This window comes from Polypterus senegalus, chromosome 18 (assembly GCF_016835505.1).
Source record: "Polypterus senegalus isolate Bchr_013 chromosome 18, ASM1683550v1, whole genome shotgun sequence".
NCBI classification, from domain to species: Eukaryota; Metazoa; Chordata; class Cladistia; order Polypteriformes; family Polypteridae; genus Polypterus; species Polypterus senegalus.
In genome coordinates this window covers 11254294-11270077 of record NC_053171.1, presented here as the reverse complement: position 1 = coordinate 11270077, position 15784 = coordinate 11254294, and the positions used below count along the sequence as shown (strand labels likewise).

The 15784-nt window shown below is 42.8% G+C and overlaps 1 protein-coding gene across 4 annotated transcripts in view; it reads right to left on the bottom strand.

Moving 5' to 3' along the window:
* Positions 1-3415: 3415 nt before the first annotated feature.
* The window catches only part of cacng6b (calcium channel, voltage-dependent, gamma subunit 6b), a 78249-nt gene continuing 65880 nt past the window's right edge, over positions 3416-15784 (bottom strand). For all 4 annotated transcript variants that reach the window (XM_039742149.1, XM_039742147.1, XM_039742146.1 and 1 more), the window contains one exon: positions 3416-6851. In XM_039742149.1, coding sequence (XP_039598083.1) covers positions 6634-6851 — 218 coding nt within the window. In that variant the 3' untranslated portion in view covers positions 3416-6633. The remainder of the gene's footprint in view (positions 6852-15784) is intronic.

The following is a 15784-nucleotide window of genomic DNA, read 5'->3' as shown; positions in this document are numbered from 1 at the left end:
GCAGCCCATAGTTATAATGAAATTGGCACCCTGGAAAGGTAAACTAGTCGCTTAGCATCACACAGTTGAAAAGTAGTGTGGAGAGAGAGGATCTGTAGGATTGTGCTTTAATATAGCGCCTTGTCATGGTGAACCATTTTCAGATGTCTGGTAGATTCCATATTTCTGACCATACAGCCACTGGCTGCATGGTGGTTTGTATCACAAAGTAAACCTTCACTTTTATATGGTGCCTTTCACAGCCAACTGATTCTGGGGCAATTATTCAGGTGGACACTTTTTATTGTCTGACATTTGGCAAGTGTTGAGAATGAACTGGGGGGTCCCTGTGGTTTGCAGTTGGGCACTTTTCTGTAACCTTACAGAAATCTGCTTTTTCTACTCATCCATCCAAACACGCTTGATCCAATTCAACAATTGAGGGAGACCTGAGCCAATCCCAGCAGCCATTGGCACTAGACAGCTGAATCTGAAACAACACCTTTCAAATTAAATGCTATTTAACGTTTTTACATTTACACTGTCGCCAAAGTGTGAACTTACATTTGTGAGAGATGACGAGGCATATACCGTCATGTGAAAAAGAAAGTGCACCCTCTTTCGATTCTAAGGTTTTACGTATCGGGTCATAATACAAAGTCATCTGGCCCTGAGCAGGTCTTAAACTTAGGTAAATATATCCTCAGATGAACAACAGTCAGTCAGTTATTTTCTAACCCGCTACATCCTAATACAGGGTCACGGGGGTCTGCTGGAGCCAATCCCAGCCAGCACAGGGCACAAGGCAGGAACAAACCCCGGGCAGGGCAGATGAACAACAACACATGACATATTACTGTGTCATTACTTAACAAAAATGAGACTGAAATGCAGAAGCAGTTTGTGAAAAATGAACTGCACCCTTATTGCTTCCATAGGAATTAAGAAGGTACAGTAAGTAGCAATCAGGCGCTGCTAAGCAGATGCACTTGATTAATTGATCATCAGTAAGTGAGATGACCTCAATACAGGAAGATGTTTTAGCAGTTTACTGGTCTGGAGCATTCAGGTGTGTGCTCACAGTGCCACGGAGGAAAGACATCAGCAATGATCTCAGAGAAGCAATTGTTGCTGCCCAGCAATCTGATAAGGGTTATAAGGCCATTTCCAAACAAAGTTAATCATTCTACAGTGAGAAAGAGTATTCACAAATGGAAAACATTCAAGACAGTTGCCAATCTTCCCAGGAGTGAATGTCACAGCAAAATCACCCGAAGGTCATACTGTGTAATGCTTAAGAGAAATTACAAAAAACCCAAGAGCTCCATCTGAGTCTCAACAGTCAGTGTGTTAAATGTTAAAGTTCATGACAGTGCAAGTAGAAAATAAGACCAAACAAGTGTGGCTTGTGTGGAAGAGTTGCCAGGAGAAAGCCTCTTCTCTCTAAAATGATCATTGCAGCTTGGCTTAAATTTGCAGAGTTGCATCAGAACAAGCCACAAGACGTCTGGCATGATGTCCTTTGGACAGACAAGACTAAAGTTGAGATGTTTGGCCATAATGCACAGCACTAAACCAAACACAGCATACTGGCTCTCAAGCATTGTTTCTGTCCCATACCGTGATTCAATGTACACCTATGAGTGAGTCTTTTGTGACCACCTTTTTGAAGCATACTCTACATATTGAGTGTACTTAAGCTGTTAAGTACCTATTGGTGGTTGTTAACCCTGAAAGGTACTATGTAGTTCAACCAGAAGTTAGCGGACAGACATTGCTCGGCTTCATTTATGATGTTTGTATCTGCATTTTACCTAAGAACTCCTCGTGGGGCACTGCAGCTGCACTCAGCAAAAAGAGCTATAGCAAAATTAACTGAATTGAGTTGAATATGATGGTTACTGGTTTAATCCCCTGCAGTTGTTCATGGCTCTGTTTTTATTGAGTTGCTTATCTGTGTGTCAAGAAAGGAAGCTCCTTTTAAAGTGCCTTGGCTTGATGTTGACCGCAGAACGTGCAATTTTAAACCATATGATCATAGTCAACATTTTCTGAATGCGTATCCCTCAGAATGTCACTTGAGTTGCATGTACTTGTATCGTATCACCAGAGAAGCAAGTGTGTTCTGTATTCTCTGTGATAGGCGCTATATAAAACCGCCCATTCTCTGGTTCGGTTCGCCCTCTTTTGATTGTGTGACACCTAATAAGTCACTCAAGCTGCATTGGCGTATGTTGTGCATAAAGAGAGCATTTCAGAGTTGGTGTTCACTGCGAAGCACGAGTTCTCCCATTCAGTCGTCAAGTCTCACCCACTCTGTTAGCCGAAGTGCATCAATTGAGCTTACAGTACTTCAGTTCAGTATGTTTGTGTGATGCAACTCTAAAGTGCCCTGGGATTGGTGCTTACTCTAAAAGGTACTATATGAAACCAGGTTTGCTTGTTCCCTTGTTTCCACTGTGTGATCCCACGTGATTAATCCACTTAACCTGCCGGTACTTCAGCTGTATAAGTATAGAAACAAGCACATCACATCTGTTATTGGATTGGGGGTAATGGTGAAAGGTGTGATAGAAAGCTTTACGGGTTCAGTCTCAACCTCTGTCCCTCTCTTTGACCCCAAGTGCATTCACTTAACTTACCAATGCTTCATTTGTAGAAATCTGTATGCAAGTATCCTGCAGATTTGTGTTAACAGTGACAAGCACTGTGTAACACTTTAGGTTAATTGGTTCAACCCCAACCACTGGCCCACTCTTTGACCCCAAGTGATACTTATATTTGTTAAAATAGAGAAATAAATCTGCGGCACCTGGTAAACATCTAGAGTTTGGTGTTCCTTATGAAGGGCACTATATAAGTCCACAGATTCAGTGATTTTTCTCTCCTCCTCTGAGGAGGTCACTTAGCCTGCCTTTGTGTCACTTGTACAAAAATAGTAAAACGTTATTGAGCACATTGGGATTTGTGTTCAAGGTGAAAGGCGCTATATAACGCACAGGTTTGCACCACCATGCCAGCCTTGCCGACAGCTTATTCTCATATTGGTGAACGATTTATTTGCTCAGCGATAGGTGACTGTATGTTGCCCACCCTTTCTTCCTTTTTCATTTTGGCCATCACAGGTTTACCCACCCAAACTGCTAAAGTTTTTTCCAATATAGTGTATTTATCTCTCCTGTGCCCCAAAAAGACCACCACCGCTACCAGTGTGCCTGGCCTGTACTAACCAAAGAAGTCTTGAGCTGAAACAGTGGCCGTATAACAAGCATGATTTGTGACCGCACTTGAGCCCTAAAGGTCATTGATCTCAAATGACGTATAGGCTCAGATTTACTTTTCTTTCTTTTCATTTCCTGGAATCTTCTATTTTGCTTCTTATGTGATCATTGACCCAAGAAGCAAATGAAGGGGCAGAAAGAATATTCAAACCCACTGTCGTTCATATTTTTTTAATATTTTTGGTTAATCCCTCTCATCACACCTCATTCCCAGTCCTTGCCAGGTAGAGGTGCGTTACATAGAAGGGGGCAAGCCGGTCATGCCTCCCCCGAGCCCGTGCACATGCTCTGGCCGGCTTCTGCTAAGACATGCACATTTCCAAAAGAACAAAAAGGAACAAATTAAAACAGAAGAAGAACAACTGCAATAGTCCGAGAGATACAGCACTGTTCTGGGAGAGCCGTGTGTCTGCTGTACTGGACACTTATGGACAGCTGTGAGCATCTTGGCTGGATGCCCCCTCACAAGTGGGATACCTATTTTTAGTCGTTTCACAGCGCCCATGATCCCCCCCCACACACACAATTTATTACACCCTCACACGCTCAGAGGCTAACTGTATATAGCTCAGCCTGGCCTGTCTTGTCTACTCAGCTGTCTTGATCCCCCTCATGACGTCTTCTTGGGTCAGTGGTGGACAGTGTCTGGGCGTCACTCACTGGATGGAGGGGCACACAGAGCTGATGGGTAGACTTTCAGTGACTTCTTGGGTCAGATGTCATTGACTGGATGAAAATAAGAAATAGAATGTGACACAAGATAAAGAGAGATGTTGGAGTCATAGAATCGGTGGTTCACTGGACAATGCAGAGTAGAGAAAGACGCTGGCCATAAATGATCATCTGCCCCAGTGAAAACCAAACTGGATGCCGATTTCTTCTACTTTCCTCCCAGTGTCCAAACATGAGACATTAAAGCGTAGGAGTGCCCATGGCAGAGTCATTAACGAATCACCAGTCAGTCCCAAAGCAGCCATTGTCCAAAGTCTTAGTGGTTTCATTTCCAAAAGTAGATCAGTGGGGCGCCTACAAAGCAAAAGTCTTCCCTGGGTCACAAAGTGACATGCTCTCAAAACAGAAATTGGCATACATATATTGATGGTCATGAAATACAAAGTTAGTATGTAGCCCGAGACGCTGGGAGTTCAGGTTATTGCCCTCTGACATCTTTTCTTCTCTCCCGCCCGTAACCCTCATTTCTCTCCCAGAGAGCAACTTGCTGAACCTCCTGTGAAGAAAACCCAGCTGCCTGATCTCGGGCTCTGCACATGCAAGTAGGAAATAAAATGTCTGTCAGGCCATTCAAGTAAAACCCAATTGGAGGAAGCTAATTGTAGAGAGCCAAGTCAATTCAAGTGTGCCATGGGGGTTTCATACAGGCCACTGGGCTATTTTGAATCCCTGTAGTTGTCTCTACCCAGTACAAGTAGAATTCCCTTTTCCTCAAGCTTTTGAAACCAAACAGATCAATAGTTTGAACTCCTCGGATTGTGTCAACCTATATTAAGAATGGGTGGATAGGTGGGAAGGGTGCAATATAAAACATAAATGGATGGAGAGATACAATTCAGTGTCCTGTAGCTGTCTCTATCTTAACAGATAGTACAGAGTTACCGTATTTGTCTCTAACTCAGTCATAGATAAATATGATAGATGTGAAGGCACTATATTATAGATTTTAGTTTCCTATACCTGTTTCAAACCAACTTGTAGGAAGATCAATAAAATGTTTTGGCTCCTGTAGTGGTCTTAGAGTGGATGGATAGGAACTAATAGAAAAAAAGGCTAAATAATAAAACTGATTGACAGCGAAGACACTATGGAAGACTGACAGACAGGAAAGATGCTACGGTAGAAATGGAACAGATAGGTAGAAAGGCTGCTATGTAAAGCATACATACAGCATAGATAAAAAGATAGGAAAGATGGTATATTTCACAAACAGACAAAAAGATAGGAGAGATGCTATATAAAAATAGTTGGACAGGAAAAACAGCTTGTTAAAAGTGAGATAGATAGACAGCAATAAATAATGGATAGGAAAGAAGCTGTGTAAAAACATAGCCAAGTAAGAATGTATATAAATGGAGAGATAGAAATAAGATACCTAAAACAGACAGAAAGGAAGATTACTAAAAAAGCCTTATACAGAACTAAAGGTTGGGAGGAGCCCGGATATTAAGGATACTGCAAAAATGATAAATAGATAGATAAGAGAGATGCTTAAAAGGCAAACTGGCAGACAGAATTGAAGTATGTTATATAAAGCATAGCTTGGTTTCAGGCTTCTAATGCTCTCTAACCAGCCCTTAGATTAATCACAATACTGTTTTTCATTCTGTAGTTGTTTTAGGACAGACAGACAAATAGTAAGCAGGTATATAAAATGGGTAGAAAACCACAAGATGGGAAAGACACTATGGAGTACTGACAGATTGGAAAGAGGTTCTATAAAAGTTAGACAGGAAAGGTACTATATAAATATAGGAATGAAAGACGCTATATATCACATACATAGACAAAGTCAGGAAAGATTCTACATAAAATAAGTAGACAGGAGAAACAATTTGTTAAAACTGTGATAGTTAAGAGAGGCACTATATAAGAAGTTGTGGAAAACAACCTGGGAAGAGTGGATATAAAACTGAGAGATGGGAGAAAGATACCTAAGAGAAGCAAACAGGAAGGAAAGATACTGTAAGCCATACATAGAAAAATTGGTGAGGAGAGAAAGACCATCAGAACACTACAAAACAGATGGACAGATGGGAAAAAATGCTGTAGAAGGCAAACGGGCAGGTAGATATGAAGGTGCTATGTCAAACATGGATTGATTTCAGGTTTCTGTAGTAATCCATAACCAGACCTTCGGTTTATCAGCATCCAGCTATTCATGTTGCAGTTGCTTCTGACCCACACGTGGGCAGAAGTCATGACAAATTGGTGTCTAAATTCTGGTAAATTCTGAGTCCTCCCCTCCACAAGCTATCCCATCAGCCCCATCCCTTTTACACTCCCTCTTCCCCCAACTTTCTCGGACATATTGGAAAAACAAGTTACAAATTTTTTGGATGCCTACATAACAATACGTTCACACACACAAACACACACACACACACACACACGCACGTACGTGTGTACACACAAGACCCTCCTGTGTGTGGCAGATTTCAGTCTAGAGAAACCCCGTGCTGACAGAGCGTCCACAGGCCATCCCCGTGCCTCCCCAGGGCCGGTTTGAACTGGTTTACGTCTGTTGAAGGAGTGTCCAAAGACTGAGGCCCTGCCTCATACTTTCCTGGCAGTCAGTGTAGGTAGTCTCCAAAGTCTGTTGCATTCTCACTTTTTTTTTTCTTCTTACTTTCCATACATTTTAAGAGGCTTCTTCCTGACGCAGGCAGATTTTCCAGGTACTTCTGGGTAGGGAGAGGACAATGAAACAAATGCCACCGAAGATGAGGACAGCGCCAGCTGCTCCACCGCAGGCCACTGACCAGGACAAGGCGTACTGCACCAGCACAGTGTGGTCACTGTCAAGGAGGGCAAGGACCGACTGGCGAAACACCTCGAGAGAGATGAGGATGAGCAGGCCTGAAACAGACAAAAAAGAAGAAAGGAGTCATCAGTATAAGATAATCCTAGCAGCAACTGACTGACTCAAAACAGTAAACATTTTAAATAGCGCCTTTCCATGTTGTAGGGCAGAGTGGTGGCTCTGAGGCTAGGGATTTGCACTGGCAATCTGAAGGTTGCTGGTTCGAATCCCGTAAATGCCAAAAGTGACTCTACTGAGCAAGGCCCTTAACCTGCAATTGTTCCGTCCTGGGTATGACGTTATCTTGCGTCCAGCCCTGCATGTAGGCCCTCCACCCTGCAGGGAAAAACCTGGGGTTTGGTGGCAGAATTGGCACTCCAGCCACCATAAAAAAAAACCTCACACTGGTTTGTCATGTGGTGGGTGCGCCAATGTGCTGCATCGGTGCCTGCTCCTAAACTCTCTCCTCTCTTTCCATGTCAGATGCCAATAACAACTAAGTCGCAAAACCTAATGGGGGAAAAAAATAATTTTACAAAGTTTCTTTCTATTTTGAGCACAAGTACAGTACTGCCTATTGAAAAAAAAAAATGACCCCCTGACAAACACAAAATTTGATTTGATATAGCACCTTTCCATGTTGAGCACAATAGTATAATTTCCTGTTTGACAAACCAATTGTGACTGACTGTCAAGCACAAATTAAAAAAAAAATATATATATATATATATATATATATATATATATATATATATATATATATATATATATGTAGAATGCCCTTCCATTTTGTCTATTGCATATTAAGAACAATGACTGACTGAGAAACATAAAAAATGTTATATAGCACCTTTTCATATTGTGCACATTCCCACTGTTGCCTGATAAACCAATTAAGACTGACATGAGCAATGTTAAGTGAAGTGATTCCTTAAGGGCCACGCACTGAATCGATAACCTACTGGTTGGTAGTCACATGCTGTAGCCACTAGGTGGCTCCACTGCCTAATTGTGTAAGATTCATTTCCCCATCATTAATGTTGTATTTAAATGGTTTCATTTTATTGCTGTGCACTTCTGGAAATGTCTGACTACCAACTTAATGTCACTTTCGGTTTACGGAATCATGATGGCACTGAAGGGCACACTAAACTACACACCCATTGTGGGCCCATTTAGTGTCACCACTTAGCATAAACATTTTTGGGTTGTGGGAGGACAATGAAGTAGAAGGATAAAACCACAGTGGGCAGTCCATGAGTTGAACTTGGGATGGGGCAGTGCTCACACCTGTGCCACCGTGATGTCCGCTGTGAAAGGTGCAAGACTTGTCAGAAGCTGTCAGCTGACTGTTGACTAAAATCAGTACTTGCTTTGAATGTGACAATCGGCTGTCACTGTGGATGAGCATCCATTCCCTAAAGGCGGTGATCTCCTCCTGTCTGACTGGCAGTCTGACCAGTTGACGTGGACCAGGCTGGTTTTTGAATTTATTTTTTTTATAGCGCTCTTCCCTATAGGCTGTCACAGGGTTCTGCATGGACAGTCCAGGTGACAGTTTATTGAGGAATTCTTATATCATAGACCTGTCGTTCATTTATTAAGTGCTCTATTTACATCCCACAATCCACTTGTCAAGTGAAAGTTCCAAATAATCCCCTTGCATTTAGTAAATTTCATGTTACCAGCTTTTCACTTGGCATTATCACAAAGCACACAGCAGTATGATTCAACATAAAACTTTCAAACTGGCCCAGTTCCGTGGTGCAGAAACCTCAAGACTGTCCTGGTAGCACTGAATACAAAGCAGGAGTCAGTCCAGCGTGGGGCCCATGGGAATGTGGGAAGTACACCAAGAAAACACACTCCGGCACAGGCGTGACATGCAAACTCTACATGTTTGACAACCCAAGACCATAGATCCAAGGGGCAGGAAGTGTTAACTGGCAGGAAACTGTGTTGTCCTATGGAGTAAGCTAAGGAGAATTATTCAAATACAGTACGTACTTAGCTGACCTGGGCTGTGTTATGTCACAGTGGTTTTTCTGAGATCTGGGATCAAGTTCCCAGTCCAGTGTCTGCCCATTTGGATTCTCTGGGTACTCTAGTTTTCTTCCAAATGCCAATGATGTACACGTTTTGGTGATCAATTGGCTTGTTAGAACTGAGTGTCCAATGATGGACTTGCATCCCTTTCAGGGTTGGTTTCTTGCACCTGATTCTGCCTGGCTAGCCCTCCAGCTTCCCATAATGGAAAAAGCTGGTTCCGACAGTGGGTACTTGTCACGTCGTATATTCGGACTAAGTCAAAAGGTTACTTTAAAAGCCTGAAGTGGGTGAGCATTAGGCAGTGTGAATGGTTACACACAGCAGCAGGTCAGCAGGAGGTGCCAGTCTGACACTCGTTTTTTAAGCTTGAGCTGTCAGTGCAGAGTGAAGGGCCTGTCAGTGAGGACTGATAATTTGATATGACAAGGAAACCTGGTCAGCTGGCTAGCCGTGGGGAGAGCACACAATCCATTTATTTGTCCATTTCATTTGGCCACCGATCTTAGGAGTTCATTGCTCAATACTAAGTGATGCTATTAGAGTGAGAGCAGCAGCCCGGTAGAAGGTGACATTTTGACATGCAGGGCACTCCCCAATATTGTGCAGAGAGTATTGTCCACCCTGTCGATCCTCTCCCACAACGCCGAAGGAGGCTCTTTTCAGGGAGTATCAGTCAATATTAATTCTTCATTTTACAATGTTGAGTGGCACTCAATATTAATGGAACAGATGACACGGCGAGAGCAGCTCTCAATACTAATCGATCATGTGGAAGGGAGAGGACATCAGTCATTATTAGCACCGTGCCGGGTGGCAGGAGAACGGCCTCCCACGCTAATCGATCACATTGAAGGGAGAGGGGAACATTTTAAAAAGTGAATGTCCAGAAGCAAGAAAAGGAAATATCAGCAGAGACCTGGGTTTTATTCTTGGCTACGCTGTCCTCTGTGCTGCTTATGTTCACAGTTCTTCATTTTAACATTAAGGTCATTCCACCTGTTCATTTTAAATGCTAATTGTTGCAGTACAGGATCAAAGGGAAGCTGAGTCCCTGGCAGAAGGGCACCCAGATCTGAACTAGGCACTAGTCTGTCAATCAGCAAGCTCCCTCTGACTCACATAAGCTGCTCTTTTAAGAAAACCAATATGGGCACAAGGAAAATGTGCCAACTCCACATGCATGGTGACTGAGCTGGCTATTTTATATATATATATATATATATATATATATATATATATATATATATATATATATATTTTTTTTTTAACCTGCTTGTGGGGCATTCACACCCAAACAGCTGACCTTGTAGCTGACCAGTTTACTTAAGGTACAGGAGAAAACTAAAGTGCCAGATGAACATGCAAACTGCGTTGACAGCAACTGAATCCGGGATATAAACCATAAGTCTGGTACCACCCTACACTGCATGAGCAAACCCAGTGCTGCGTTTCAGTGGCATATTTTGGATACCTCAAGTGGCTTGTTTATTCATTGATTTCATGCTTTCACAAAATAAGTTTTGAGTTAATGACAAAATGTTGAGTGCTGGTGTGTCGCAGCTGCCCAGGTCTGTGTTTGAATTGTGGCCCAGTTGCTGTCCTTGTGTTATTTTCTTACCATGTTTGTTTGGGTTGTGCCTGAACGTTAGGTTCTTGGTCTTCAGAATGTGCCCTCCTTATTCATATTGATAATTATTCATATCGATTTATTCCTCTGTGTCACTTCACTCTCTCACAAATGTGCTATCCATTGTATCGTAACCACAGTGCATTATGGTAATGTACGCACACACTGAGTCAAATGCCAGGTAAATGACTGGCCACAGCCAGCAGATGGTGCTTTGGCAGTTGACCAATTTGCTCAGCCCCATCCAGTGTTGCCAGTTGGCCAAGATAGAGATTTTCTTAAAGAAACTAAAGAAGTGAGTAACAACCTGAAGGTCAGTTTGAACATTCACATTAGGAATTTGTTAAACCTTAAATTATTTATTGTAACAGCTTTAGTCAGTTGGCGGCTCTAAATTGGCCCTCCAGGAGTGACCATGGATGGTGTGCTCAGAGATGGATTTCCTCCAACCTCCTGTGCCACTGAAAACGAGCTTAAATGGATTCAGTGGCCACACTGCAGGCTTGACACACAAGTCAAGTTTTCTAAGATGGTCGCTGTCATTAGCACTCAGTGATTGGTGACGTAATGTCTTCCTAATGTACTTTCCTTGTGCCAGTTGTTTCAGTTTTATTAATGTCTTTTCATCAGGCTTTTCATCAACGCCAGTTGCTGGGCTCCATGTGGGAGGCAAAATAACAACATTGTGTCTTTGATCTTATTAAAGGCACAAAAAGTTAATGAGGTGTGCTTTTCACATGCAGTGTGTCGTTTAAAAGAATGATAACAATCCATGATGGGCTCTTGACTGGCATCCTTTGCTGCTGGGTACGGCCAATGGCACATTATGCAACCTCTAGTTGTAGAGTATGTCAGACTTGACAACAGTAGTTGCTGATCTCTTTTCTGGATGGTGTCAGTATGCACAACTGAAAATCTTTGGCATGTCAAATTCAGTGACAGTGTGATGACTTGGCATTACATTCTTGGTCACCTCTGTTTCTGACAGACTACAGCTTGCAGCCTGATGGAGCTGGTGCTGTGTGACGGGTTAATAGGTTAAGGTGAGTTCAGCTGCAGTTCTGGCCCTTCAGATTGATGCGCTTCTCTCCTTCTTGTGACATCCAAATCCCCTGTGTTCCTTAATCCTTGTTGCTGAATTCTATGCATTGTACTTCAAGATGAGCATCTGTTGGTTGTCAGCTCTCATGTACACGGGGCCTGCCCTTAACAACTAAAGACAGCAGCGTTGGAGTGATTGGCTGGGTGGTACGTCAGACTGCATGACTGATCTTCATGAGCGCGTGCTACAACTGCCGCCGACTTGGTAGCACTGTCTTAAGATATCCGCCTCTCCTTGATCCCAGCAGGTCAGATACAAGTGCTTAAAAATATATTGAGAATCACACATGTCAGTCATATATTTCCATCCAGTTAGCAAGTAGCTCAGTCCTCAAATGCCAACCCAACACTTGTTTAGACCCAGGAGAAGAAGGAGAATGTGAAGCTGCAGCCGGTGAGACTGTCAGAATGTGTGAGCCAAAAAATGTGTGAGGCAGGAGACAGTGATTTACTGAAGGTTCTGGGATTTATGGAGTCAGGTGGCTGCCCATGCCATCCCACTAAAATAACCTACTGTTAATGTATTAATGGCTTTATCAGGAGGAAGAGAGATGCAATTGCTGTGCTCACTAAGGAACTGCCATGCAGCTGAGATTGTGGCATTTTCACTGCTTCCTCCTCGTCAAATATACAGTGATTCCCCGCCTATCGCGGAAGTTATGTTCCAGACCCATCAGCGATAGGTGAAAATCCACGATATAGAAAGACCAAATAAATGAACATTTTTTTATCGTTTAAGCCTTAAACTACCCCTCCGACACACTTTAAACGTATATAAACTTGTAATGGCGAGTGACGTCCGTGTAACGCTTTCCTTCCCGAAGCATATCAAGGAGTTTTACCTTCTCCTGAATGGTCAAGGTCTTCCTCTGGTGCTTAGGCTCACTACTAACAGAAGGCTTAGAAGATGCAGGATGCTTGGGAGCCATCGTAGGGCTTTAAACAAAACGAAAAGTTTGCTCACAACAATCGGACCACAAGCAAGGTACACGATACGCAGAGAACTGAGATGCGTCGGGGACCCACGCTCGCTGCTCTTGCGAGATTACACCTTGTTAGCAGCAGCCAATCAGAGCCCAAGAGAATGAAAATCCCGCTTTGATTGGTTGAGTCTCCTCTAACAGCCAGTGACGGGCCTTGTAAGAAATCATCTGGGTACTGTAACGCGAAACTCTTTGTCTACCGTAGTGCACAATGTGTGTATAATATATTTACAGTTGTTATAGTTATTATAAATTATAATATGTATTGTTCTAACGAACTGTTGTCTAGCATGTGTAGTGACAAATGAAAAGCGTATGTACATTTCATTTTGAATTGCGACTCTGTCTATGTATTCCTGTGCGTAACAGTATGTTTTATGATTTACTAGTGTATTGGTTAAATGTTACGTATACGTTAGTTATTCTAAATTATAATATTGATCTAACGAACTTTTGTTTAGCACACGTAGTGACTGCTGAAAACTGTATGCTTTGTTATGAATTGGCTGCAAAGTACACTACAAGTAGGATGTACTTATTGAATCTTTCCGCGATATAGCAGGGGCGTGATAGCTGAACAGCGATATAGCGGGGGGATCACTGTATTCCAATTTTAGTCCAAAGTTGCGTCAATAACACCATCCAGTCCCTGAACCCAACCACTCCCAGTTTAGGGTCAGTTGAGCTTAAGGGCCAAGCAGGCATGTTACTCAGAAATGCAAAAGCTTTACAATGGCTGACATGAGTAGGACAGCTTAGAAATGATTGATGCCAGTTACAGTACATTTTAAGGCACTTTGAACCTGCTCTCCTAGGGTCCCTTAGTCCAATCTATTTTTTTCATGTTAGTGCCATTTTTTCTCAGTGTCTATAATGTAAAAGTATAAGAAGTCCAGTATGCTGTCAAGCAGCTGTGTACCATGATGAAAAAAGCTCCAGGGTGTTGATCAGAGCATTCTCTTATTAGCCCTCTGGGTAGGTAAGTGGTTTGCTGTAAACAGGCGATGTCTGTCCGTATATATTTTTAACTGTATCTATTTCATTACAGCATTTTGAGTAGCTGTATATCTAGGCAGCATCAGGATCAACTCTGAATGGGATGCCAGCCGCCCTTATGGCACACCTCCTAATTTAGAGTTGCTGTTCAAAGTAAGCTGCATGTTTTTGAGATGGAGGTGGTAAGATGTACATGTTAGGGATTGTCAGTGTGTGGGCCCTTCACTAAATGGTGTCCTCCTCAGGGAACATTCATGCTGGCGCTTTTGTGATCTGGTGCCATCCTGGCTACACACCCTAAATTGGATCAGTTGAATTTCAGAATGTTACGTCATCCATCTAATAATTTTGACATCATGCTAACCTGAGAAGCCAAAAGAAATTGAGGCAGCATTGGGCACACGATACAAATTAGTGCCAGATGGGCATCCTGTCCAGCTTAGGGCATTTATACATTATATACTTGCTCATCCATGGCAGATTCAGAGCCACCAGTCAACCTAACATGCATATCTTTGGCTTTGGGAGGACACTGGTATGATGCACAGGATGATTATTCGGTGCCTGAGCCAAAAACTCAAGGCAGGTTGTTAGAATGTTCAGGCAAGTACAAATGCAAATACAATTAAATAGATCAGCAAATAACCAAACAAAACCAAAACGTATCATTTAATGAAAGGATTCAGGGAAATAATTAGACTAATTTAGCATCTCTTCTAGTCACGAGATGTTTTGCCTTTAGTAATGGCCCACGCATGCCACTTGGGCTCTTGTGCCCAAACTACTAGGTGGCACACAAAAAGTGGCCTGAAAGCCATGGAGTATATGGTGACATGACCTTTGTGACACGCCCATCTGTTGTGTTTAACCGTACTGACTTATGAGGACTTCTTTCTATGAGACCTGCAATGTCCGTGACAACCCATGGAGTATCAAATGTAGGGAATCATTGCTTATGGTGCCAGCGGTGTTTTGGCTTTTAACCAATTGCTGATTTTCACAGGAGCACCCACAACAGGCTCCCTGACATTGTCTGCAGGTCCACAATTAAAATGCAGTGTTCATTGATTACACCACATCTGCTGTTAGGCATGTAAACCTTTAATGGAGCTAATAAGTCGAAAAAGTGCACGGCTAGGGTCACCTGATTGTGTTTGCCTCTGTCTAAACCAGTGCAGGACTCCTTACTGTGTGCCACTGTGTACCATCAGGTCTTTACTGCTGCTGGACACAGATTGATGTTGGAGTAGGATTGGGTCAATACTAGCAAAGACTAATAGACCACCAAGTTAAAAATAGCGTATTGGAACTGAGGAAGCACAAAACGTGAAAGAAAACTAAAGATTGAGCACAGTGACACAAGGTGACTTTATGATTAGACAGGCTGTGTCACACACACTAACGTTTAAATCTGGTTTCCAATCCCAGACCAGAAGCTGAGTGGGGAACAGGGCCTGTTGGAGAATCTGAGACATATTACACATATACGGTTCATGCTTTTTAGTGCCTGTGCTAGCCAGCGTTGTGGTGTCCACTGCTACCTGCTTAGAGACTGTCACTTAAGGCTCAAGAAAGGACCACTGCTGCAGAAGATACCCTGTATTGCAAGTCAGGCATCTCTCCACTTACTGAATATAGACCAGCGGCACATCATGAAGACCTTTTAAGAGACTGGTCTTGGACTTTACGAGTCCTCCTCTTGAAGACCACTGGAGCTGCCGCAGACAAAGATTTGATTGGAAGATGTAATTATCCGTCTGCTCCACAAGGCTAGACAAAGCTGGCAGCACTGTGCGTTTTCTGATTTTGATTTCTCCCCGCCTTTAGTACCATCCAGCTATTCCTGTTAAACTCCGAGATATGCAGGTGGATGAGCCTGTGGAGTCCTGCATAACGGACTGTCTGCAGTTTGTGAGACTCAAGGATTATGTGAGCAACACTGGAGCACCAAAGAACCAATCCTAAGTCCATTTCTTTTCACTCTGTACCCCTCCGACTATAAATATAAGAGCAGGTCAGGAAACTCAAAGGACTCTGCACAATTGAGATGTATTGACAAAGGTTAATGAGACATTAGAGGAGTTGGGAGAATTTGGAGAATTGTCTCCAACTCAATGTCGGCAAAACCAAGAGACCGCTTATTGGCTTTAAATGCACATAGGCATGTTCACAATTCATGGAGTAATGTGGCAGTGATGCACTGCTACAAGTTCTTGGGGGTATTCAAAATATT